Raw genomic sequence first — 27186 nt, 5'->3', positions numbered from 1 at the left:
TGTATGACATAAAGAAGAGTAGGGGGGGACCTGGGTACCCAATTACAACGTTTCTTAAAATGGCCTGGACTATTGATTTCTGCAAAAAAAAAAATAACGACATTGACTCTTTAAGATAGTTAATTTTAATCCAAGATCTGTCCTGTTGTCCATTCAGCAGGTGATGCAGTTGTCCTAAGAAAATACTTTTAAATTGCAGTGGCCTACAGTGTCTGTGCCCTAACCTTGCACCGCCTCTCCATCCCTCCTCCTCCCCGCCCTCTTCACCATTATTATGCAAAAGAAGAGCCCGTGGAGCCTCCTTGAAAAGTCTCAAAACACAGGACTAGCCAGATATCCCTCTGGGAAGGACCCAGGGGTAGCTCCTGTTAGGAAACCACCATATTAAGTGGCCCTATAAGTCAATGTAATGACAAGGGATAAACCAAGGCTAGGTAACCATCCACATACAGCTGTTTCAGGGTGTTGCCCCTCATCAGTGGGGAGCAGGATTCTGGCTAGGTGGGAGCAATGCCTAGTAGAGCCATAAGAGAAACAGATTGCTGAACTCAGGGAGACCAGCCAAATGACAACACTGCCAGCTGCTAGTGAAAGCACTCAATGCAGTGAAGTCCTAGGTGCATTGCCCCCTGGGAAACATGAATATGCAAAAGAAGAGCTTGTGGAGCCTCATTGAAGAGTCTCAAGAAGAGTCTTTTGAGACTCTTCAATAAGGCTCCACGGGCTCTTCTTTTGCATATTCATGTTTCCCAGGGGGCAATGCACCTAGGACTTCACTGCATTGAGCGCTTTCACTAGCAGCCAGCAGTGTTGTCATTTGGCTAGTCTCCCTGAGTTCAGCAATCTGTTTCTCTTATGGCTCTTCACCATTAGAAATGCCCCTGTGTGAACTTTTCCTATTCCTCACCAGGGCTGTCTTACCCATTGGGCATGGTAGGCTTCTCGGCCTTTTGGCTAAGATCAAGTGTAGTACTGCTCGTCAGAGAGCAGGGAACCACACAGAGGGAATAAGGGTTGAGCAGGTGCAAGATGCCATGATCCTCCGGATCTGTGCCAGGGGCTCGAGGGGGCTGAGAGCCGAGGTGCCAGAAGTGCCAGAAGTGCCAGAAGTGCCCTGGGAGTGGTGACCCCAGGGTGCCGTAACTCACTGGGGATGGGATCCCACTGAGTGAAAGCACTTTGCACGGTACTTCACTATCACCCCTTGAGCACACTCACCTTTAGCTTTCCGGTCTCCGGCTGTTGAGAGCTATGGGTAATTTTTATAGATCCGGCCGGATGTCCGGGCTGTATCACACAGCACACATCTTTATTTATTTTATTTAATTTTTGTCACTGTGTGTTCACTTTTCACGTGTGTTTGTCACAAGGATTTTCTAGGTTGCGGTCGCCCTTCTGGGTGTCCCCCTAGAGGTCTAGGGGAGGCATGTGTGGCCATCAGGTTCCTTGCCTCCCTGCACCCCTGGGTCTCCTTTGGGAGATAGCCAAACCGTCGGTATGGCTGCTTAACGGCGAACGCCTTGGCTAACGCTAGGGTGGTTGCTGTGAGCGGCATTGGTCCTCTCTCTGCTTCGGCAGTGAGAGGATATTTGTCCCGAACCTTTGCAGGTGCCTTCTGGCCCGGAAGGGGAGGGAATGTGGTTGGTTGGGGGCCCATCTCTTTTTAGAGTGGGCTTGCGATAGACCGCATCCTTGTTGCACTTTTTTGTGTGGCACGTCTGCACCTTTTTGTGCACTTGGGTGAGAGCACGCTCCTCGGACTCTCGGAAAAAAAAAATTAAAAAATTGGGCATGGTAGGCGGCTGCCCGGGGGCCCTTGTGTCCTAGGGGGCCCCTGCCCTCTGTGATCTGTATTTTTTGCTTTATAAGACGCACTTATAAAACTAAGTGCGTCCTATAAAGTGAAGACGGCTCCCAAGCAGTGCTGAGCACCGCAAGGAAGCCGTCCCGCCCCCCCTGTATTGCCGCTCACTGTGCATATGCATAGTGAGCGGCCCTGAGCGACCCGCCCCTTCTATCGCTTCTCAGCTGAGCCGATCAGAAGCCCAGGAAAGTGCAATGAGCATCACTTTTCTGGGCTTCTGATCGGCTCAGCTAAGCGGCGATAGAAGGGGCGGGCGGTCCAGGAACTCACCTGTCCGGCAGGCCCCAGCAGCTCCTCTCCCGTCAGCGCGCCACTCCCGACATCCTCCGGGCACAGGCAGTGGGGTACAGAGATGCTGCCTGTGTCCTGGATGTGTCGTGCAGCCGGACACTTTCGGCACAGGCAGTCTCTCTGTACCCCGCTGCCTGTTGCGGAGGATGCCGGGAGTGGCGCGCTGACGGGAGAGGAGTTGCTGGGGCCGGCGGACAGGTAACTGGTTTGTTGTTTTGGGAGGCACTGGCTACTATGGGGGGCACTGGCTACTATGGGGGGCACTGGCTTCTATGGGGGGCACTGGCTTCTATGGGGGCCACTGTCTAATATGGGGGTACTGGCTACTATGAGGGCATTGTCTACTATGTGGGGCACTGGCTACTATGGGGGGATTGGCTACTATGGGGGGATTGGCTACTATGGGGGGATTGGCTACTATGGGGGGCACTATATGGGGGGATTGGCTACTATGGGGGCACTATATGGGGTGATTGGCTACTATGGGGGGCACTATATGTGGGCATTGGCTACTATGTGTGGCACTATATGCAAAGATGTGGGGGATTTGATGGCGGCAGTTGGGGGGGGGGGGCAATTGGCACCTCTGCCCAGGGGCCCATAATGCTGTTAAGACGGCCCTGTTCCTCACTTGTCTGAACACTGCACAGGTGCCTTAACGATCCAACTCATGTGCAGTGTTCAGACAGGTGATAAATAGTAGAAAACCTGCCTAAAGCATTCCTAATGATGAGGATGGCAGGGAGGAGGCACAGAGACAGGAAGCCTAATGCACAGACACTCTAGGCCATACTAATTTGACACGAGGCTGCAAGTTTAAAAGTTGTTTTTTAGGACAATAACTGCATCATCTGCAAAACGGACCCCAGGACAGAACTTGGTTTAAAAGCAGCTATATGAAGGTACAAGTGGTTTGGGGAGGGCAGATTGTGGGTACAGAGCCACTTTAAACACTCAGCCAAGTTGTGACAATGCTGCAATGGGCTTCACCTTTAGTAGTTGCCTCTCCTGGATCCTAATGGTGCGTTTACACAGAGAGATTTATCTGACAGATTTTGGAAGACAAAGCTAGGAATGGATTTGGAAAGAGGAAATATCTCAATCTTTCCTTTATGACCTGTTCCCTGTTCATAGTCTGTTCCTGGCTTTGGCTTTAAAAATCTGTCAGATAAATCTTTGTGTAAATGCACCATAACTGTGGCTCCTAGTACCTAAAGAAAACCATAAGGCAAGGATAACAAGCAGACAGTCACAAGAGAAAGCATACAAGCATGTATCAATATTTGAAGAATATACTAATGAGACAGCAACTTACTGTTTGGTGACTGAAGATGATAGTTTCGATGATGATAAAAATTCATTACAATGTTCGCAGCAAGGAATGAGACAAAATATGACAAAACAGAAACAACTACAGGCAGTGGTGTAGCTATAGGGGTCGCAGCGGTCGCCATGGCGACCGGGCCCGTAGTTGGGGCCCCCCAACTCACCAATTTCTGTCACTGTAGTTCTCCACAGTCGGCTTTGATAATGACAGCTGATTTGGGAGAACTGCACTAAGCACAGGCCTGCAGGCTTCTCTCCCTCCATGCCCGGCTGACAATCTGGCAAAGCAGTGGGCTGCCCAAATTGCCAGTCTTTTGGGGTCTACCTGGGCTGTAAAAGTTAATTCTGCAAAGTCACAGGCAGCACGGCGGACACCCTCCCTCCCAGGCCCCCTGCTTTCTAAGCAGATGCTGAGGAACCCTACACTTTTTTTTATTAAATAAATAATAAATAAAGAAATAATTTAAAAAAAAACATGTAGTTGTCTCCCAATTTTCATAACCAGCCGGGTTAAAAACCAAGCACCAGCAGCCTGGTAACACCAGGGTGGGAAGGGCCATTGTTTTTGGCCCTCCCCAGCCTTAATATTATCAGCCTGCTGCTGCCCACTCCAGTAGTGCCAATTTTGACACTCCGGGACCACTGGCACCCGGCTCTTCCCAGTACCCCTGGTGGCATTGGGTACTGGGGTAATAATGGGGGGGGGGGGGTTAGTGTTAGCCATATTATACCGGCTTACACTAAGCCCTGACTTAGTAATCAATTCCGTCTATTAGACGGCTTCCACTACTAAGTCTATATAGTAAAGAAATAAAGACACGACATAAGTAAAAAATATTTTTTATTTAAATATAAACACCCCACACCCCTTGTTGACCATTTTATTAGAAAATCTTTACCGCTGGTCTTCGACGTAGTCCATTGAATCCGCCGTAATCCACAGGATACTGATATCTGAAAAACAAAAAGGGAGAAACACACAAAAAAAAAACACACAAACAGGAGTACAACACCCATCATTGTGAGAGGTGTTGTGCACTTTACAGTATGCAGCATCTTTACAGATCGCTGCTTACAGTGTGACACCCAAGGGGTTAAGGGAGGATGCATTGCAACAAACTGATGTCAGACTGCACCCATACCAGCAAGGAAGGGGTTAAGTGACCCCCCCTTCCTTGCTGGGATGGGTGTAGTGGGGGGGGGGGGGGGGGGGAGGGAAGAGAGGGAGCTTCTACTCACCCTCCGATGTGTTCTATCTTCTCCGGTCCCCGGCACACTTAGCTTAGTGTGACGGGACTGGCTCTTTATATGTCCACTCAGCTTAGTGTGATGGGACTGGCTCTTTATATGTCCACTCAGCCAATCAGCTGAGCGGACATATAAATCTAAATGTTTCTTCTAATGTTGCTATTGTGATAAAAAGCATCATTAGAAGAAACATTTGCTGTTTTAATTAAAGTAAAGTATTAATTATTACATTCAGCTGTATTACCGGCAATAAGTATTGCCGGCAATAGAGCTTCCCGTAGTAGTTAATATTAGAGATAAGCGAACAAGCCGGATTTCTGGTTTGTATGAATCAGAAATCTCGGCGGCTGACTCCCACTGTCTGTTCCCTGTCAATGCCATTGGCATTGGCTGTATCCCAGTTTTGCAAGCGTTCCTTACGATGTATCCACCCGCTGACCGGAGGGAACAAACAGCGATTCATACGAACCAGAAAGCTAGTTCGCTTTTCTCTAGTTAATATTTAATTAATAAAACACATTTCCGTTTTAATATAGTTTTTTCACATACATACTTTAGCAATTAAATATACTGTAAGTAAATAAATATACATATTTATATATTTATTTTTATTAACAGTACAGTGGTGCCTTGGATTACGAGCATAGTTTGTTCCAGGACCGTGCTTGTAATCCAAATCCACTCTTAAGCCAAAGCAAATTTTCCTATAAGAAATCACTGAAATGCAGACAATTGGTTCCACACCCCCAAAAAAGTGATTTTATATTCTGAATAAATGTGTAAAACAAATGAAACAAATATTTAAAAACTGCTGAATATGTGATGTTATAAGTTACTATATAGTATAGCAATCAGCATGTGGTGTATAATGCATAGTAAGTGCAGAAACCTGAAAAACAGCCGCAATTTGTAGATACAGGATGGAACTACAGATCCCCATAGTGCAGTAGCGTAGTACAACAGGCTAGAATAGAGAAGCAGTGCTGCTGGAAGAGGTCTGTGTTCACATGACAGCAATGGGAAAGGTGGTGTGTTCATCATGGATCAATCAGGATTGACAGAGACTGCAGGAAGCATGAAGGAATGAGCAGTGTATATGTGGGCACAGTATAGCAGCACTCTTTGTCCGGGGAGAGAGGGGTTACACATACCTCCCAACTTTAGGGAAGAGGAAAGAGGGACATGGACACACCCCTAAACCACAAGACACGCCCCTAAATCAGTCATAAACGCAACATTTCGGCGAGTCCATTGCCATTTTCACACTTAAAAATGGTGATTGACTCGCCGAAACGTAGCGTTTGTGACTGTTTGCTGTGCTGCACAATTTGTTAATGCTTTGCATGTTGATGGAATAAACACTTCAGTATCTATCTAGTATCTATCTCCAACTATAGAGATAGTAGATAGATAGAGACAGGTAGGAGACCTATCTACCAGTCTAAGTAAAGCCCCCCCTGTGTACCAGAAAAATAGAAAAGCATATTCACATGGCAGCACAGCAGTGGGTTTCTCACCAGTAGTGGCTACTTGCACAGCCTCACACACAGCTCCCAGCCCCCGCAGCTCCTATGTCCAATCCCGCGGCCCCTGCACTCTCTTCTGTCCTGCTTATCCCGGACAGGTGACCTCATCAGCAGCGAGGAGAAGATAAGCAGGGGAGAAGATGAATGCCAGTGCCGCAGGGCTGGAGATAAGAGCTTCAGGGGCTGTGCGGTATGTGAGCTGCCTGCTCAGGGCTTTGAAAGGGACAGAGAATGTGACCTGTCAGTGGCCACTGACTGATACTGAAGGCCGTAGCTGCTGAGTGTCAGATGGCCTTCAGTGTCAGTCAGTGTGTGGCAGCAGCATCACCCCCCCTCCTGCATATAACTGCGGCACCCCCCAGGGACCCCTCACTATGTCCAACACCTTTCCTGTCAGCTAGCCTTCCCCCACCATCCCTGGAATAAGCACATACTCACTGCAGTTCTGTTCTTCAGCCCTCCATCAGCGTCTCCTTCCTCTCGGCTCTGCTGGTGACGTCACTCTCCTGCTCCGCGCCAGAACGCAGGGGATGAGAGAGACCTCGTGACCGGAGGCAGAATGCAGCTTCCGGCCACTAGAGGAAGCTGTGCACAGCCCCGCATCTGTGAGCGCTCACCAGGAGCAGATGCAGTTAAAGGGACAGGTATGTTTTGGGAGGCGGGACACTTGGGGCCCATTCCGGGACAGGACCCCGAAATCGGGACTGTCCCGCTGGATCCGGGACGGTTGGGAGGTATGGTTACAGCTATGATATTACCTCCACAGTCCTGTCCCTAAAGTTGATCTGCTAAGATTTGGAAGGTGAGGGTGACTTCCTGGGTCAGAGTACAGTGCTGTAGACCAGTGCTTCTCAAACTTTTTCTATTGGACCCTCACCCAACAGACCAAAGCAACGCCTGGGCCTCACAAGGCTGACCAAGAGGGTGCCTGGGCCTCACCATCTGTGGTGAAAGTCCATTTAAAAGCTGAAAATAATGCTAGGGCTACCCTTCACCCATCTCCCAAGCTAGATAATAATAAAGCAAGTTCTAAATGATTAAAAATGTTGCTAAAACAGAGATTTTTGCAAACAACAAAAGGACTGTGCAGATCATAGTTACTTTTGTAAAAACTGGCTCCCCAGCTGGGCCTGACCTACAACTAGGGGGCGCCTCACTGAGAAGCACTGTTGTATACCCCGCTATGCAGACCATGCCCCATTCTCGCTGCGAGCCCGGCAGGCCCCAGCAGCAGCAGCCACTGATTGGCCGGGCGGGAGAGCAGGACGCCAGACCCATGCAGCAAGGACAGGTAAAATATGCTTACAGCGGGGGAGCAGAAGGGGTTAAGGGCGGTATAATTACATACTCGCTGCGGTCGTTTAGACCGCAGCAAGTATGTAGTGTATGGGAACTGCCAGGACCTGCCAGGCTCGCAGCGAGAATCTCGCTGCGAGCCCATCCGTGTGAATATACCCTTAAACCAAGCTACCACTGTGTATAATATATATAGTAGGGATCTTCCCAGGGGATGGTGTGTTTGGACACAGTTCACATCAGACTTGGACTTATAAAATAACAGCTTGGCATTTATTTGCAGCATAAACAGTCCAGCAAACAGAAATACAGCAACACAGAACAAAACAAACGAAAAGGTCTTGCCCATCTGGGCGCTTACTAACAGGTTAGCTCACCTATCTGACACTTATCACAGTGCGTCTTTCACCTGGATACCGTAGGGAATGTATTAGCTCCGGCAGAGGCTATGTTCACAGGTTGCTCCCAAACAGACACCCAGGCTGTTCACTCCTGGCAGAGAGCAACCATCTTCACACTGTGTGAGCTTTTACCTTCTCAGGGTACAAACCCACACACCGTATACACAGCAGATACGCAACAAATACGCAGCAAATACGCAGCAGATTTGTTGGTACAGATTTGATGCTGTGTTCAGTTATTTAGATATAATCTGCTGCGTTTTTGCTGCGTGTTTGCTGCGTATCGCAGCAGTAAATACGCTGCTTATACGGTGTGTGGGTTTATACCCTCAGGCTGATTAGGGTCAGAGCTCACCTGATCCCAACACCTGAACTGGATCGAGGGGAGGGAATGGCAAGTCCCACTACCAAAACCTACCTGCCATTCCATGTAAATCCAGGCCCGGCAACAGTAAATAATAGCTCAGCAGCATAAGACTGCTGAGCAACAGATCCCTCCTGGACTCACCATCTCACACTAAGCAGTAACCTAGGTGAGATGTACCTCCCCTCGAACACTTCTCCCGTGACATGTCCACATATCCCCCCCAGGGGCGTAGCTAATGTCTCCTGGGCCCTGGTGCGAGAGGCCAACTTGGGCCCCCCCCCCTCCTTTCACGACCAAGTGATGCTATTGGTGTGTGTGTATATATATATATATATATATATATACACACACACCAAGACAGATATTACCACTAACACCAGCATATTGGAAGAGAAAGTATTATCACCGTACATATTACTGCCATACTGTTACCGACCAAATCCTGTATACTGAGACCTATATTACCAGTAATACCAGTATATAGGAAGGAAACATTACTGCCACACCACAACCACTACCATCACCACCATATTGTTACTGACCAAATCCAGTACACTAAATCACCTCATCCAGTCATATAGAGGTGGCCCCAGCTCTACACAGGCTCTATACACCATATACATTACAGTGCAGATATATCAGGTGACTCACAGGGGACGTCTTCTCTGATCGGAGTTCTTCCCTTTTCATCTTCTTCTCCATTTGCCCTGGGCCGTTATGAGAACTTCTCCGAGCCATGAATCCACAGAATCTGCCAGACAGACATATTAGTCTCCTCACTCTGGCACCATCCTCATCTATATACACGCTGCACATCTGTATTGTCCCCTTTACACACTCCTTTAGTGGGTAGCCCTGACTCTATGTGACCCCCTAATAATATATGCCCCCCTCTGTGTATTCCCTCTCCCCCTATGTTGCCCCCCCCAAATAGATGGCCCCTCTCCCCCCATGTTGCCCTCCTTATAGATGGCCCCCTCTCCCCCCACACTCCCTTATAGATGGCCTCCTCTCCCCCCTCCATATAGATGGCCCCCTTTACCCCCTCCCTTATAGATGGCCCCCTCTCTCCTCACCCTCCCTTATGGAGGCCCCCTCTCCCCCCACCCTCCCTTATAGATGGCCTCCTCTCCCCCCTCCATATAGATGGCCCCCTTTACCCCCTCCCTTATAGATGGCCCCCTCTCTCCTCACCCTCCCTTATGGAGGCCCCCTCTCCCCCCACCCTCCCTTATAGATGGCCCCCTCTCCCCCCATCCCTTATAGATGGTCCCCTTCCCCCCCTCCCTTATAGATGGTCCCCTTCACCCCCTCCCTTATAGATGGTCCCCTTCACCCCCCCTCCCTTATAGATGGTTCCCTTCACCCCCCCTCCCTTATAGATGGTTCCCTTCACCCCCCCTCCCTTATAGATGGTCCCCTTCACCCCCCCTGCCTTATAGATGGTCCCCTTCACCCCCCTCCCTTATAGATGGCCCCCTTCACCCCCCCCTCCCTTATAGATGGCCCCCTCTCCCCCCCTCCCTTATAGATGGTCCCCTTCACCCCCCCCCCTCCCTTATAGATGGCCCCCTTCACCCCCCTCCCTTATAGATGGCCCCCTTCACCCCCCCCCCCCTCCCTTATAGATGGTCCCCTTCACCCCCCCTCCCTTATAGATGGTCCCCTTCACCCCCCCCCTCCTCCCTTATGAATGGTCCCCTTCACCCCCCCCCTCCCTTATAGATGGTCCCCTTTCCCCCCACCCTCATAGATGGCCCCTCTTTCCCCCCCACCCTCATCGATGGCCCCCTCTTTCCCCCCCACCCTCATACATGGTTCCCTTTCCCCCCACCCTCATAGATTGCCCCCTCTTTCCCCCCACCCTCATAGATGCCCCCCTCTTTCCCCCCACCCTCATAGATGTCCCCCTCTTTCCCCCCACCTGTACAGGCTGATAAAAAGCAAAACTTAACTCACCTGACAACGCGCTCCCACGTTGATTCTCACTCCTTCGGTCTGTCCCCGGCTGCTGCGCGGCTGCCGGGGGTGTCGCGTCTTATCCCCGGCAGCGCGCGCATCCCAGAGCTCCCTGCGCGCCGGAACCGGAAGTCAGGGCCCAAGGCGCGCAGGGAGCTCTGGGATGCGTGCGCTGCCGGGGATAAGACGCGACATCCCCGGCAGCTGCGCAGCAGCCGGGGGAAGACAGAGTCGGACTCTTGTGACCGCAAGCAAAACAATGCTTGCAGTCACAAGAGTGATTGAAAGGGAGGGCCTTGCGGGGCCCTGAGGGCCCCGCGGGCCCCCCTTTGTGGCGGGCCCGGTCGCGGCGGCGACCCCCGCGACCACGGTGGCTACGCCACTGATCCCCCCCCTCTTTTTCAGACCGGAGGGCTGAGCATTTTGTCCCCACAGACAGTGTACCCTTGATAGGGCGTCAGCATTTGCCTGTAACTTTCCTGGCCTGTGTTCCACCTTAAAATTAAAGTTTTGAAGGGACAGAAACCATCTAGTCACCCTTGCATTTCTCTCCTTATTAAGCTTCATCCATGTTAGGGGGGCATGGTCTGTCACTAACTTGAATTTCCTGCCTAGTAAGTAGTACCTCAGGGACTCTAGGGCCCACTTCACTGCCAGACATTCTCGCTCAACAATGGCGTAGTTTTTCTCGGCCGGGGATAGCTTCCTACTCAAGTACATCACCGGGTGCTCCTCGCCATTCACGACCTGTGAGAGGACGGCACCAAGTCAGGGGTAACTAGCACAGGTTGTTGACACAAGGCAGACTTAAGGCTTTGAAAAGCCTTCTCGGCCTCTGGAGTCCATGTCACCATTGCGGACTTCGCACCCTTTGTCAGGTCAGTTAGTGGGGCTGCAACTGAAGCAAAATTCGGCACAAACCTTCGGTAATAGCCCGTAATACCCAGGAAAGCTCTGACCTGTTTCTTTGTGAGGGGTTGAGGCCAATTCTGTATTGCCTCAATTTTATTTAGTTGTGGTTTCACTAACCCCCTCCCAATAATGTAGCCCAGGTATTTGGCCTCCTCTAAGGCTAAGGCACACTTCTCTGCATTGATGGTTAACCCTGCATCACTTATGGCATCTAACACCGCCTGGACCTTACAGAGTTTCCCAATCCGGGCTAAAAATTACCACATCATCGAGGTAGGCAGCGGAGTAATCACGATGTGGTCGCAGAATCAAGTCCATCAACCTCTGAAAAGTGGCAGGGGCTCCATGTAACCCGAATGGCATCACTACGTATTGGAAGAGCCCATCAGGGGTAGAGAATGCAGTCTTCTCTCTAGCCTCAGGAGTGAGGGGGATCTGCCAGTAGCCCTTAGTGGGATCGAGGGTAGTTATGTACCTGGCATTACCCATCCTTTCTATCAACTCATCTACCCTGGGCATGGGGTAGGCATCGAACTTGGAGATCTCATTTAACTTTCTAAAGTCATTACAGAACCTCCAAGTTCCATTGGGCTTTGGGATTAGCACAATCGGGCTGGACCACTCGCTCTGGGACACCTCAATAACTCCTAGGTCAAGCATACGTTTTACCTCGGATGATACCGCCTCCCTCCGTGCTTCTGGTATCCTATAGGGCTTGAGGTTTACTCTGCTTCTAGGCTCAGTTTCAATATGATGACTAATGAGATGCGTACGCCCTGGGAGGTCAGAAAACTTGTCTTTATTTTTCTGCAGGAACTCCTTAGCTTCCTGCTTCTGTGACACTGATAGGGTGTCACCAGTCTTGACCGGAGGGATTGGTGGTGACCGATGACCAACAGGATTTGTCGCCACCAAGGATTCCCTGTCTTTCCAGGGCTTGATCAAGTTTATGTGATAAACTTGAAAAGGCTTCCTTCTACCTGGTTGGTGTACCTTGTAGTTGACCTCACTGACCTTCTCTACAATTTCATAGGGACCCTGCCACTTTGCTAAGAATTTGCTTTCTACCGTGGGAACAAGTATGAGTACCCGGTCACCTGGGCTAAATGTCCTGATTCTGGCAGAACGATCGTAAATTCTGCTTTGGCCCTCTTGCGCCCTCTGGAGGTGTTCCCTTACTAGGGGCATTACAGTGGCTATACGGTCCTGCATTTGTGCTACATGCTCTATAACACTCTTGTATGGGGTGGACTCACTTTCCCATGTCTCTTTCGCTATATCCAATAAACCCCTAGGGTGACGACCATAGACCAATTCGAAGGGAGAGAACCCTGTGGATGCTTGGGGTACTTCCCTAATGGCAAACATCAGGTAAGGTAGTAAGTGATCCCAATCACAACCATCTTTTTCCACCACTTTCTTCAACATATGTTTCAGTGTTTTGTTAAACCTCTCCACTAACCCGTCTGTCTGTGGGTGATATACAGAGGTACGTAGGTGTGAGATTTTAAACAGTTTGCATAGCTCTTTCATCACCTTTGACATAAATGGTGTACCTTGGTCAGTCAAGATCTCCTTGGGGATCCCCACCCTGGAAAACATATAAAACAATTCCCGTGCAATTGTTTTAGATGCAGTGTTTCTTAGGGGTACAGCCTCAGGATAGCGGGTCGCATAGTCTAATACAACTAGAATGTACTGGTGACCCCTAGCCGACTTTACAATGGGACCCACCAAGTCTATTGCGATCCGGTCAAAAGGTACCTCTATGATGGGGAGTGGGACCAAAGGACTGCGAAAATGCGACACTGGGGCGCTAAGCTGACATGTGGGGCACGACTCACAGTATTTTTTTATGTCAGCATAAATCGCAGGCCAATAAAACCTCTGGAGGACTCTCTCCTGCGTTTTATCCGTCCCCAAGTGGCCCCCAAGGACATGATTATGGGCCATGTCGAGTACCTGACGCCTGTACGACTTAGGCACCAGAAGCTGTTCCACAACCTCATCATTAATTTTAGTTACTCTATAGTAGAGATCATTAGCCATAGAAAAATGTGGAAACTTTCTCTCAGCTTCTGGTTCCTGAGGTACCCCATTCATAACAGTGACCTGCTCTCTCGCATTTTTGAGAGTGGGGTCCTGTAATTGTGCAGTACCAAAATTATCCCTAGACACCTCTAAGTCTGGAACATTCTGCTCAGTGGGAGGAGCCTCTTCCTCACCAGCAAGGACCTGCAAAGGAAAAGCATCATTTTCATCCTGTATATATTTTTATCATTTACCATGGGTAATGCAATAGACTTAGGGGTATCCTCACTCCTTTCAGGGGATTTTCTTTTTCCCCATAAAGCCCAGAACAAAGGAAAATCACGCCCCAATATCACATTATGCATGAGGGTTTTAACCACACCCACTTCATATTGTACAGTGCCTAGTTCAGTCCCGACATTAGCCAGCACAATAGGGTACACTTTTGTATCGCCATGTATGCACACCACATTCATATGTTTGTTTGACAAAAAGTCCCCAGCCACCAGACTGGCATGCACCAAGGTCACAAGGCTTCCTAAGTCCAGCAACGCCTTAACAGGGAAGTCATTGACAGTAATGTGGCAGACTTGCGGTTCAGTCTCTATTCCAGTGACTGCAACACATGACGGTTCCGCAAACAGCGACTGACATCAGCTAGCGTCACACTCCATGGGCTCATTGGTAAGGGGGCAATGGGCTGAGATATGTCCCGTCTCATGGCATCTCCAGCACTGGATAGGGCCTGGTCTCCTTGGCAGGGAGTCCTTTTTAGGGCCACCCAGCCACCTGGGACCATCACAAGTCTTTTGCCCCTGAGCGCTCTTCCCTCTATCAGCCCCCCTCCACACTCCCCCAATAGATGGAAGTCTCTTACCAGCTGACGGCACAGATCTGGCACTCCGGGGAGGTGAAGGTGCTGCAGGAACATCACGGAGGTAGTCCTCAGTCGCCTGGAACCTCTCCACAAGGTTGACAAGTTCGTCGGCATTCTTAGGGTCACCTTGTCCCACCAAGCGTTGCAGATCAGCAGGAAGTGCTCGGAGGTAGCGATCCATCACAACCCTCTCTAGGATCTTTGCAGGAGTAGAGGTGTCTGGCTCCAACCACTTTCTTGCCAAATGGATCAGATCATACATCTGGGACCTCGCTGACTTGTCCAGACTGTAGCTCCAGTTGCGGACCCTCCGGGCACGGACAGCAGCAGTAACTCCTAGTCGGGCAAGTATCTCTGCTCTTAGCCGAGGATAGTCTTTGACCTCTTGCTCACTGAGGTCATAGTAGGCCTTTTGAGGTTCGCCTGTTAAATAGGGAGCAATGACCTCTGCCCACTCAGTGGATGGTAACTTCTCTCGCTCAGCCACACGCTCAAAGACAGTTAAGTAGGCCTCAACATCGTCATCAGCAGTCATCTTTTGCAGCGCTCGCTGCACAGCTCTTCTCACAGACACAGTCTCTGGAGCAGCAATGGCCGCTGGCTGTGGATTAGCACCTGCAGGTGCCTCTTGCTTCGCTATCAGGTGCTCAATAAGTTTCTGTTCAGTTTCTGTTGAGCCATCGCCTGTTGTTGTTCAGCCATTACTTGCTCATGGCGCAGGTTAGCGTCTATCTGAGCTTGCATGAACTGCTTCATCATCTCCTCCATGTTGCTTGACTGTTTTTGGAGTGAAGCAGCAGCCTTCACCCAGGACATAAGCAGCTGTAGCCAAGTTGATGCACACCGTTGCCCCTAGCAACCGTTTTGCCCGCTCCGCAGCACCAATTGTAGGGATCTTCCCGGGGGATGGTGTGTTTGGACACAGTTCACATCAGACTTGGACTTATAAAATAACAGCTTGGCGTTTATTTGCAGCATAAACAGTCCAGCAAACAGAAATACAGCAACACCGTGCTTTTAAGAACAAAACAAACGAAAAGGTCTTGCCCGTCTGGGCGCTTACTAACAGTTTAGCTCACCTATCTAACACTTATCACAGTGCGTCTTTCACCTGGATACCGCAGGGTATACATAAGCTCCAGCAGAGGCTTTATTCCCAGGTTGCTCCCAAACAGACACCCAGGCTGTTCACTCCTGGCAGAGAGCAACCATCTTCACACTGTGTGAGCTTTTACCTTCTCAGGTTGATTAGGGTCAGAGCTCACCTGATCCCAACACCTGAACTCAGTGGCGGATTATAATATGGGCGGCCGCCCGGGGCCCCGGGGGGGCCCATACCGCCCGCCAGTGGCGTCGCTAGGCATGAATATTCGGGGCAGAAGCCCCGAATATTCATGCCTAGCCCCGAAAGTTTCTTCTCTCCCCCCCGCCAGCGCTCAAAAAACAGCAGCCGCAGCCTCTAATAGTGATCCGCGGCCTGCTCGCATTGCCAGCCCCCAGGTACTGCCGCAGCAATCCAATGGACAAGTGCGGGATGACGTCATTGCATACGTACGCAGCGGCCGGCCGCAGCGGCGCCGAGCTCCCGCCCAGCCTCTCTCCTGCCTCTGGGGTCCGGACGATTATCTTCAGCTGAGGGCGCAGCTTCGGGGCCGGCCGGCTCACAGCTGCAGCCCCGTGATGCCCGAACTCTTGTGCTCGGCGATGACGTCACATGTGCGCGCCGCCGCCGAGAGAAGTTCGGGACCGCGGGGCTGCAGCTGTGAGCTTCCGGCCTGGGATACAGGCTCTCTCTGCTGGAAGCTCACTCCGGCCCCTAAGCTGCACCCCAGCGGGCCTGCCCAGCCTGCCTCTGCTCCCCCTGCCCTCCGGCTGCCCTCGTCTGCTCCGTCTCCCCCACCACCCCCCAGCCTCTCCCCCTGTTTCTCCCATGCCCCCAAGCTTCTCCCCTCCTGCTCCCCCTGACCCCCAGTCTCTCCCCCTGCACCCCCAGCTTCTCCCCTGCTCCCCCTGACCCCCAGCTTCTCCACCTGCCACCCTACTCCCCCTGCCCTCCAGCGTCTCCCCCTGCACCCCCAGCTTCTCCCCTGCTACTCCCCCTGCCCCCAGCCTCTCCCCCTGCCACCCTACTTCCCCTGCCCCCCAGCATCTCCCCCTGCACCCCCAGCTTCTCCCCTGATGCTTCCCCTGCCCCCCAGCGTCTCCCCCTGCACCCCCTGCTGCTCCCCCTGCCCTCAGACTCTCCCCCTGCACCCCAGCTTCTCCCCTGATGCTTCCCCTGCCCCCAGCCTCTCCCCCTGCCACCCTACTTCCCCTGCCCCCCAGCATCTCCCCCTGCACCCCCAGCTTCTCCCCTGATGCTTCCCCTGCCCCCCAGCGTCTCCCCCTGCACCCCCTGCTGCTCCCCCTGCCCTCAGACTCTCCCCCTGCACCCCAGCTTCTCCCCTGATGCTTCCCCTGCCCCCAGTGTCTCCCCCTGCTGCTCCCCCTGCCCCCCAGACTCTCCCCCTGCACCCCAGCTTCTCCCCTGATGCTCCCCCTGCCCCCCAGCCTCTCCCCCTGCCACCCTACTTCCCCTGCCCCCCAGCATCTCCCCCTGCACCCCCAGCTTCTCCCCTGATGCTCCCCCTGCCCCCCAGCCTCTCCCCCTGCACCCCCAGCTTCTTCCCTGCCCCCAACTTCTCCCCCTGCCACCCTACTTCCCCTGCCCCCCAGCATCTCCCCCTGCACCCCCAGCTTCTCCCCTGATGCTTCCCCTGCACCCCAGCTTCTCCCCCTGCCACCCTACTTCCCCTGCCCCCCAGAATCTCCCCTGCATTGCCAGCTTCTCCCCTGATGCTCCCCCTGCCCCCCAGAATCTCCCTCTGCACCGCCAGCTTCTCCCCTGATGCTCCCCCTGCCCCCCAGCTTCTCCCCCTGCCCCCCAGCGTCTCCCCCTGCACCCCCAGCTTCTCCCCCTGCCACCCTACTCCCCCTGCCCCCCAGCTTCACCCCTGCCCCCCAGCGTCTCCCCCTGCACCCCCAGCTTCTCCCCTGCTGCTCCCCCTGCCCCCCAGCGTCTCCCCTGCACCCCCAGCTTCTCCCCTTGCTACCCTACTTCCCCTGCCCCCTAGCTTATGAGATAAGCGTATATTATGCATTTTATATCTATACTCATGTTGCTAAAATCTGATAAACATGGTACACTATATGGAGAATAACTCATTGCTCATGAACATATTTATTCAGAAGCAGTTATTGACTAAATATTGGCATATACTACATTGTGTGTTTAATCTATATGTTAGATGCTTATACCTTCACTTATGTAACTAACGGGTATATGTCTGCTTGCTGCGCAATTTAATTATCAGTTATTTATATATTTTTTTTTTTTTACCTTGCCTTGGTTAGTTATGCTATAACCAACAGCACCACCATTACCACACATGATTTTTACATGTCACTGTTGTGTCTGTTTTTATGTATAAATCTCCTGTTTTACTAACGAGGTTGTATGTTGTAGCGATACCATGAATAAGAACTAGTGTGGTTCGAAACGCGTCGGTTGCTTTTAAGAATGCTACAATAAAGTTATGAATTTTAAGTGAGCTGAAGGAATCTGGTTTCTTCTGCGTGAATACCCCGTTATCCAGCGGCATTGCCTTCGCGCTCAACAATTGCTGCCCAAGAAACTAATGGATATATTGACTGAGCGCTGACCAAACATATTTCCTCCTACCTATGTGTTTCAGGGTCTGCCGACATATCTGCGTGCCGACTGCCACTAACTGTCTACATTTTGCCGATATACCAGTTTTCACTCAGGCTCAACAATACAGCAAACCTGGATTTTGAGGGAAATGACCCAAACTTATGGTGCGTTTACTCATTGATTTATTTGACAGATCTTAGAAGCCAAAGCCAGGAAGGGACTATAAACAGAAAACAGGTCATAAAGGAAAGACTGAGATTCTTCCTCTTTTCAAATCTATTCCTGGCTTTTGCTTCAATAATCTGTCAGATAAATCTCTCTGTGTAAACGCACCATTAGTCATTAGATGACTACATTCCGACCACAGAAGTAAACTGGGATTATACATAGATATGTTGGCATCCAATTTTGGAAGGGTGCCAATGTCTCCATGCATTGCACAGTAGAATCCTGGTGTCAATGTAGCCTTATCCACTAAAAGAAACACACATGGACAGTGGTATTACATCATACTCTTTATTTTGGTGGTATTGTGGATAAACAGACACTAGCATCTTTATTGATGCCTGTAAGATAATAAAACAAACAATGATAAAGTAAATCATGCTAGTCTTCTGAGCACATGCTCTAAGACTGCTAAAAACAAACAATGATAAAGTAAATCATGCTAGTCTTCTGAGCACATGCTCTAAGACTGCTAAAAACAAACAATAATAAAGTAAATCATGCTAGTCTTCTGAGCACATGCTCTAAGACTGCTAAATGTTGATAGATTTACCCTGTGGGTTACATTGACACTGAGCCTCAAAACAATGAAAACTTTTGACATCCCTGCAACATGTCAAAACTTTTTCTAAAAGACATTGCCCATTTGACCACAAGAAAAAGAAAGACTGGTGTAGAATTGTGTTTTGACTGCTTCTACTCATAATTGCAAAATCTAAACAACAACAACAACAACAACAACATATTTTTGACTGCAGCTGAGAAACAACATAAATGCACATTGGGAAACACATTTGTGCTGGGTGGATTATGTAAAAATAACATGCTTTTCAATACATCACTGGTGTCATTATTCGTATGATATCATGCAAGATATCATCATCATGACACCCATGGACTTCAATCATTTATTTAGCCTACTATTATGTTACAAGGGTGGAACACAAAAAAATGGGGCTGTCCCTTTCAGGGTGCTTACTTTGCTAGAAGGTAAGGTCAGGGCAGAAAGATATCAGGGTTAAAGTTTGTGTACACAATCACAATCTCTGACCTTTTAGAGTAGTAGTGATAAAAGGGTTCTGAAATCTCTGAACTGGGGCTTCTGATATAGTTGACATATCCACATCCAGCTAAAGGCCCTATTACACAAAACGATTATCGGCCGCATTCGGCTCCTTAGCGGGCTCAGGGCGCTGAGGATGATGGTATGTCTGTTACCTTCATCCTCAGCGCCGTTACCATGCTGTTATTTGTGCCGGGTAAGCAGTTAGGAACACTAGGGGTACCCCCCCAGGCTACGCTGCTTACCGGCCAAAACTAACAACATGGGAATGGCGCTGCATATGAAGGACATACCATCATCCTCACCACCACCGCAGGTTAGATTCTGTAACTGCTTATAATTCCCCTGTAACTTTATGAGACTCAATTCAGGGTTTGGATCCAGCATCCTACCAAGGAAACAAAGCGCCCAAATAGTGGGATAGCAGGGCAGCCATTTACCCCTACCACCTTTATGCTGAAAGGGTAAGATAACATTTTGGCTGGAGTGTCACTTTAAACAGCATTTTTTTTAGAAGGAAAAAGCCCTTGGGTTCTTGGCAAATGAGACTGAATACTGTATACAAAATTGTAACTTGGCTTAAGAGCATCACTTTAATTTAAGAGCTCCCTGAAGTGGGTGGGAGCGGAGGGGGGTGGTCTGCATAGCGGCGTCTACAGCACTGTACTCTGACCCAGGAAGTCTCCATCACCTTTCAAATCATGGCAGATCCACTTCAGGCTGGGGCTTGCATCAGGGGACAGGGCTGTGGAGGTAATCTCTCCATAGCTGTAACTCAGGGCCGCTTTAACCAGAGGGCAAATGGTGCAATGCTGGTCTTTGCTATCTGTGACCAGTGCGATTGCACAGAGCTCCTGCCAACAGCCCCGTCTGCTGCTGTGCTCGGCACAGTAACTATGAGCGCTCATAGTTACCTGCAGCAGCACTGACAGAGAGGGAGCCAAGCCATTGGCTCCCTCCCTTTCAGTCACTCTTGTGGCCGCACTGTCTTTCCGCTGCGAGTATGTAACACTGGCCCCTTTAACCCCGCAGCATACGTTACCTGCCCAGCTGCATCTGAGGCTCCCGCTCAGCCAATCAGTGCACGGCCCTGCCGCAGTCAATGATTGGCTGAGCGGGACCTACAGGAGCCGGGAGCCTTAGATGCAGCCGCGGCACCGGGCAGCTCGGGGTTAAAGGGGTTGGCGTTATATACTGGCAGCAGAATGAAAATTCCACTGGGGGTATGTAACCACAGTACCAGGATCATCCTACCCCCATACTGCCGCCCGCTTTGCTGGCTTATATGTCCTGTACAACTTTTTCTGACCTAAATCTCTTCTTATGGTTATTTCAGACATGAAGGCTCAGCTGTGATTGGTTGATATGTAGGGTTCAGGGAGGTGTTGTCAATATAGCGCCTTAACGTTATCATAGAGTTTCTCTTTCTAGGCTTCTCACCACAAAAACACACCACATAAAAAACGCCACTAAAAGCCTGACGTTTTCCCCGTGTGTTTTATCACATAGCAGAGAGTAGCTGTGCCCTGTCTCCGCAGCGGAGAGGCGCCCGGCGTTACTACACTCTGCTGACGTTACGTGCACGTGGAAATACCTGACAGCGCACCGAGTCCTCTCTATTACAACGATGTAACAGCCCATCCAGGCAACGCCCACTAGATACTAACCCCGCCTCTCCAGTCTGTAGAGTACCCCCCGCGGACACGCCCCCGTTATCCCTTATCTCTGGGAAGCCCCGCCCCCAGCTGAGCTCCCTATATCCAGCCCCGGGCCAGTTGTCCTGTCTCTGTCCACCGGCGAGTGACCCGAGCAGCCATGGCGTCAGACAAAATCTTCAGCGAGGGAGAAACCTGCAAATCCTCCTGGCACAACGCGTCCGCGGGGTACAACGAAACGGACACTCACTTAGAAATCATGGGCAAGCCCGTTATGGAGAGATGGGAGACCCCCTACATGCACAGCCTAGCCGGGGTGGCAGCCAGCAAAGGTATGCTGAGCCCGGGCACCTCCATGTGGTACACACCAGGGGTCTGCAGGGGCAGAAGGGGGCTGGCACTCCATACCACTGCTGCTGTTGTGGGTGCATTATGGAGGGCAAGACATCCATATAGAACTTGTGTAGGTGGCTCCATATTATCGCCCATAGGACTGCTGATGTGCCCTTACACTTAGGGGATGGCTACACCTGGGCCCACGAGCCAAGGGGGGATAAAGTCTCCCCTCCCCATATTAGGTGGCTGGTACTATAAAACTCATGGCCCTGGGACAGAAGTTCTGACTCTGCACATGAGTGTATACAGGGTGAGTGTATAGGATCGGTATAGTATCCATTTACTTGTAATGGATTCTCACTAAATGTTAGGTCCATGGGCAGCCTATAAGAGCAGGAGGTGTAATGGGGATCTCAGAATAGTTACACTTGGTGACAGCTGTACTGTAGGGAGGGGGTGGGGATCTGGACTCTTTTTATAGTACTGCTAGGAATCAATGACTCTCTAGTCTTGGAGTCAAGAAACAAAGCCATATATACACTACATCATAGAAAGTTAGCAACCTCTTGAGTGCTCCAGGTCTTCTACAACACCAGAGGCTGAGCCCTAATGTAAATTCAGTAACCATCCCCTTGCGCCATGTACAATACACCAGGGTCTGGCTGTGATGGCTGCCTTTCTGCATAGTAGTGTAACAATCCTGTACAAGCTGCTGGCCTGGAGCACGTGTTACTAATCTGTGAGCGGAGTGCACATATGTGTATTACTGCATGTGCTTCTGTATCACCTGTAAGTCTAGTTCTTGTGATCTTCACAGCTGGGTATAGTGGCAATATGGCACAAGTAGTTGTGTGTAGATGCACAGGGTGTTGACTGTGAGCGACCAGCTGGTGATAGCGTGTACTTCTGACTAGACAATCACTAAGCAGTATGAGTACTGCCTAGAGACTGGGCCTCTGGAAAGGTCAAATACATAGTTGAAATCCGAATCCACCCCCAGAATGTCTACCATATATTTCATAATGTTAAAGTCTAACCAGATGCTCCTCTTTATATAGGAGGTCGTGTGCTGGAGCTTGGCTTTGGAATGGCAATAGCGGCTACTAAAGTAGAAGAGTATAACATAGAAGAGCATTGGATTGTGGAATGCAATGATGGAGTATTTCAACGATTACAGGAATGGGCTAAAACACAACCCCATAAGGTAAATGTGATCTGATCCAAACCATATTCACTCAGAATGTGCACACTGAGAAATCCAAGCAGACAAGTTCCTGCAGATTCCGCCGCTCGCCCCCACTCACATCTCCTTCCGTTCCATAGACTCCATTCTGTGGTCAGGCGAATTCTGTAGTCTGCTCAAAGAATAGACATGCCAATTCTTTGGGCGGACGGTGGAATCCGCCTGACCATGGAATGGAGTCTATGGACCGGGTGGAGATGCAAGCGGAAGTGAGCAGCGGATTCCTCAGTGTGAATGCTGCCATCAATGTACAAGATGAACTAAACTTAAAGGACAAGTGCCATGAAAAACTTTTTCCCAGTAATTGAAGCACATTACAAAGTTATATAAGGTTACAAACCCACTTGCCGGATCTGCAGCGAGTCTCCATGCTGCGTTTTTGCAGCGAGACTCGCTGCAGATCCCGGCCCTATACTTTTAATGGCAGACAAACACGCAGCAGGGATGTACATCCCTGCTGCGAGTTTGTCTGCAGCCCACCCCATTAACCCCCCGGCCGCCGGAGCTGATACTTCACCTGATCCCGGCTCTGGCGGTTCCCGATGTCTTCAGCAAGCCGGAGCGGGGACCAGGTGAAGTATATGCTCCAGCCAGCTGGCCGCCCGATGACTCCTTCACTGAGTCCATGGCAGCAGGAGAGAGGGTATGAGGGGAGGGGGAGCTGCCTAAGTGCTGGAGTCAGTCAGAGGGAAGATAAGCAAGTGAGATGTGACAAGTGATGGCTTGCAGTTGTTCAGCCAATGGGAGCTGAGCAAGCCTGTCACCTGACAAGGCAGGGGAGTGGGGAGGCTAGTGTAACAGGAGAAGGAGCTGAGAGAAGAGCTTGGTGACGGTGACGACAGTAATCAGGTCTGTGTGAGTCAGGACACTTCCTGGTGGGGGGTGGAGGGGGGAAAAGACAGGGAAGGGAGGCAGATAGGTGATTGAAGCATATTACAGAGTTATATAACTTTGTAATGTGCTTCAGTTACTGGGAAAAAGTTTTTCATGGCACTTGTCCTTTAACAGCGCTGCTAAGATAGTCCCCCTTCCAATTAAGGGGTATTCCCATCTGAATAGCTATCCTCAAGGTAGGAGACAAGACTAATGGGGACTGGCTGCCGGGACCCCCAACAAACCCAAGAATGGGGCCAAAATTGTCCCCAGAATGATTAGCGTGTTATTCCATATAACATCCTAAGACAGGAATACCCCTTAAACTTTCACACATAGGGCTTGTTCACTACAAGAAACCTTATTCTAGGTCAGGGATGGGAAACCTTTGTCTCTCCAGCTGTTGCAAAACTACAATTCCCATCATGCCTGGACAGCCAAAGCTTCTTAATGTGTGAAAATAAGTTTAATGCAACCAGCATTACCAGATTTTCCACACAGATATGCATATGGGACTAGAACAGTCATGTCAAACTGTCTCGTGGGCCAAATTTGGCCCACAGTGCCATTATTTTTGGCCCGCTGAGCTTTTCCATTGCTGTATTAAATGTGGCCCGCCTGACGTTGCAGCAGATTATAATATGGGTGGTCCGGACAGCCGCTTGGAGTGGCTTCTTTATAAGAGACTATTTGGAGGGCTGGCTACTATATAAGACACAATGGGGGAGGGCTGGATTCTACATAAGAGACTATTGGGGAGAGCTGGCCATTATATAAAACTATGGGCTGGCTATGATATAAGAGACCATTTTAGGGACTGGCTTCTATATAAGAGACTATTTGGAGGGCTGGCTATTATATAAGAGACTATTGGGAGATCTGGCTACTATATAAGACTATTGGAGAGAACTGACTATTATATAAAACTATGGGGGAGGGGTGGTATTGTATAAGAGACTATTTTAGGGACTGACTTCTAAATAAGACACTATTGGGGAGGGCCGGCTACTATATTGGGCACTATTGTCAGGGCTGGCTACTATGTGGGGCTCTAACAGTAGGCCTGGCTAGTGGGGCACTATGGGGGGGGCTACTACATTGGGCACAATTATGGGAATACCTACTGCTTGAGAGCTATAATGGGTATCTACCATGTGGGGACATTTACGTTAGGATACACAGTGCCAGGAACGTTGCATGCTGCTCTAAAAGTGCCAAAAACGATGCATGCCCTCTTCATTAAATATTAAGGTTGGCCTGCGACTTTCTCCAATTTTTTAATTTTGGCCCACTGTGTATTTGAGTTTGACACCCCTGGACTAGAATATTAGTTTTGTATAATCGGAAAAGAATATCAAAGTGCATATAGTTGGTGTGTGTACTCAAATAGTATATTGTACAGGGTCAATGTGCACATATGAGTGTGGAAATTGAGTTCATGGGTGCACAGCTCGACAAGGAAGATAGTATGTCTGTCAAACTAACAAAAACTGGACAAAGTGCAAAAGCAGGGGGTCTAAGGGGACGGTGAGCAATAGCTTAGTCAGCATTTACAGAAATGCTGTGCAGCATATGCATAAATCGGGTAAGAGGGCACTGACACTACAGGTAGTGAGGACTTTACATGCTCTGATAGAAATGATTATAGGGTGGCTCAGGGACACTGTGGTACATTGCTTATGTACTTGCAAAAATGCCTGACTTTTGTATAACTTTTTACAGATTGTACCACTGAAAGGGCTATGGGAGGATGTGGTGCCTAGTCTACCAGACGGTCACTTTGATGGTAAGAATGTGCCCTCCTCCATTGAAACCTGCCCCCCCCCCATTATTTAGTCTTCGTAATGCTAATGTGTTCTGTCTTTCATATTTAGGTATTTTGTACGACACATATCCACTCTCTGAGGAGACATGGCATACACATCAGTTTAACTTTATCAAGGTAACTTTTTTTTTTTTCCCCCAGAATGATTTAACGTTCACTTGCCACCAGAAAATCATCTTAAATTAGCGTGGTATCTAGTTGGGTTATGGCATAAAGTCTTGTTTTTGCATCTTCTGTCCTTTTTAAAAAGTTGGCAGCTGGAATGACTATAATTTCCACCATCTACAACAGCTCAGAGCTGGCATAAATTTCTGACTGCTGCATAAGAGCAGAGTATGAAACATTGCTCTCAGTAACAATCCCTCTTCCCCTATAGTGTTCTTTGTACATAAGAAGTAGAAAGCAGAACTAAACAACGGGGGAGATTTATCAAACTGGTGTAAAGAAGAATTGGCTCAGTTGCCCCTAGCAACCAATCACATTCCACCTTTCATTTTTCAAAGAATCTGTGAGGAATGAAAGGTGGAATCTGATTGGTTGCTAGGGGCAAGTGAGCCAGTTCTACTTTACACCAGTTTGATAAATTGTGTTCAAAAGTGTCCATAGCTTTGTTTGTTCTAGAAGTGTGAATGTGATCAGAAAATGTCATTAGGAACTTGTATGTGCATATCTTTTTACAGAGTCATGCACATCGTCTGCTCAAGCCTGGTGGAGTCCTTACCTACTGTAACCTTACATCTTGGGGAGAGTTTTTGAAGACAAAATACAATGACATAGAAAAAATGTTTCAGGTAATGTGTCTAATATATCCTTATACAGTGGTACCTCTGTTCTCAAACTGCTTGGAATTCAAACAGTATTTTCAAGGAAAGCTTGCTTGGGTTCTCAAACACTTTTCAAGCCTCCAGTCTGGAAGTACAGTAATACTGTGGTATTTGAATGAAAATTTACCTGGAAGTAACGTTCAGAATTCAAAATTTGCTTGGTATCTGAACATTTCTGCGAGCAAGGCTGGTGGGTTGCACCTGGTGAAGCTTCACATATAGTACAGTGCTGTATAAGGCCCCGTTCCCACTGAGCAAAGGTAGCGGAATTCCGCGACGGAATTGTCCGCCGCGGAATGACGTTAGCCTCCCGCTCATAATGGGGAGTCTATGGAAGGCGCGCTTCTGCTCTGTACGCGCTGAAGAATGTGAACATGTTCATTCTTCAGCGTGTACAGAGCAGGAGCGCGCGCCTCCCATAGACTCCCATTATGAGCGGGAGGCTAACGGCATTCCGCGGCGGACAATTCCGTCACGGAATTCCGCTACCTTTGCTCAGTGGGAACGGGGCCTAAGACTGCTAGAGTTCATATACAGTAAAGTCAGTGCACCACCATCTCCCATACACTAGAGCTGGGGTGGACTCTATACAGTAAAGGATTCGTGAGGTGTTAGTGACTACTGTCCTATAATTGCCGGTTTTGTTGAATGTTTTTTGTATAAAATGTACTGTACAGTATATAGTGCTGCTCTGTGATGTCCAGTAGTGATTGAACTGGGCACTTTTCAATGTAATATATGGGTATTGCAGGTAATTATTGGTGGGTGCTGGAACCAATTAAACACATTTACATTATTTCCTATGAGTAAACACTGCTTGGTTCTCAGACTGTTCAGATCTTAAACTGCCTTCCTTTATTAAGTTCAAGAACCGAGGTACCACTGTACTTTGAGGAACATCATACAGTTGACATGTGCAGTAGTGGGCTGCTTCACTGTCTTTTCCAGCGACAGATATCCCACCTTGTCATGCATCTTATACATTGCTTTTACAGGAGACTCAGTTACCTCAGCTGTTGGAGGCTGGATTCAAGCAGGAAAATATCAGCACCACAGTGATGGATCTTATCCCTCCAAAAGAGTGCAGATATTACTCCTTCACTAAGATGATTACACCCACCATTGTCAAGGCTTAGCCAGATGAAGGATTCTTCTGTTCTGTACAGCAGAACACCTGCAGACAGAGCTTCCGTTCTTCTAACACTGTGCAATATCCCTCAGCACCGGCTCTCTACCAGAATGCCTGACTGTACTAAACATCTACAGCACTTTTTGCACTGTAGGATCTGCCAAAGTGGAAATGTGAAATATTTAAAATAAATGCTAAATAAATTGTGCCTGTTTTTGACA

General features: G+C 49.4%; 1 protein-coding gene across 1 annotated transcript; it reads left to right on the top strand.

Moving 5' to 3' along the window:
- The first annotated feature begins 20687 nt into the window (after nucleotides 1–20687).
- Nucleotides 20688–27186, top strand: GAMT (guanidinoacetate N-methyltransferase). The gene is made up of 6 exons (XM_069964477.1): nucleotides 20688–21067; nucleotides 22130–22275; nucleotides 24910–24973; nucleotides 25062–25129; nucleotides 25693–25803; nucleotides 26832–27186. The coding sequence occupies exons 1-6, from the start codon at nucleotides 20896–20898 to the stop codon at nucleotides 26970–26972; spliced, it is 702 nt and encodes a 233-aa protein (XP_069820578.1). The 5' UTR covers nucleotides 20688–20895; the 3' UTR covers nucleotides 26973–27186.

This window comes from Dendropsophus ebraccatus, chromosome 3, assembly GCF_027789765.1.
Source record: "Dendropsophus ebraccatus isolate aDenEbr1 chromosome 3, aDenEbr1.pat, whole genome shotgun sequence".
In the NCBI taxonomy this organism is placed as follows: Eukaryota; Metazoa; Chordata; class Amphibia; order Anura; family Hylidae; genus Dendropsophus; species Dendropsophus ebraccatus.
This window is presented reverse-complemented; position numbering and strand designations above follow the sequence as displayed.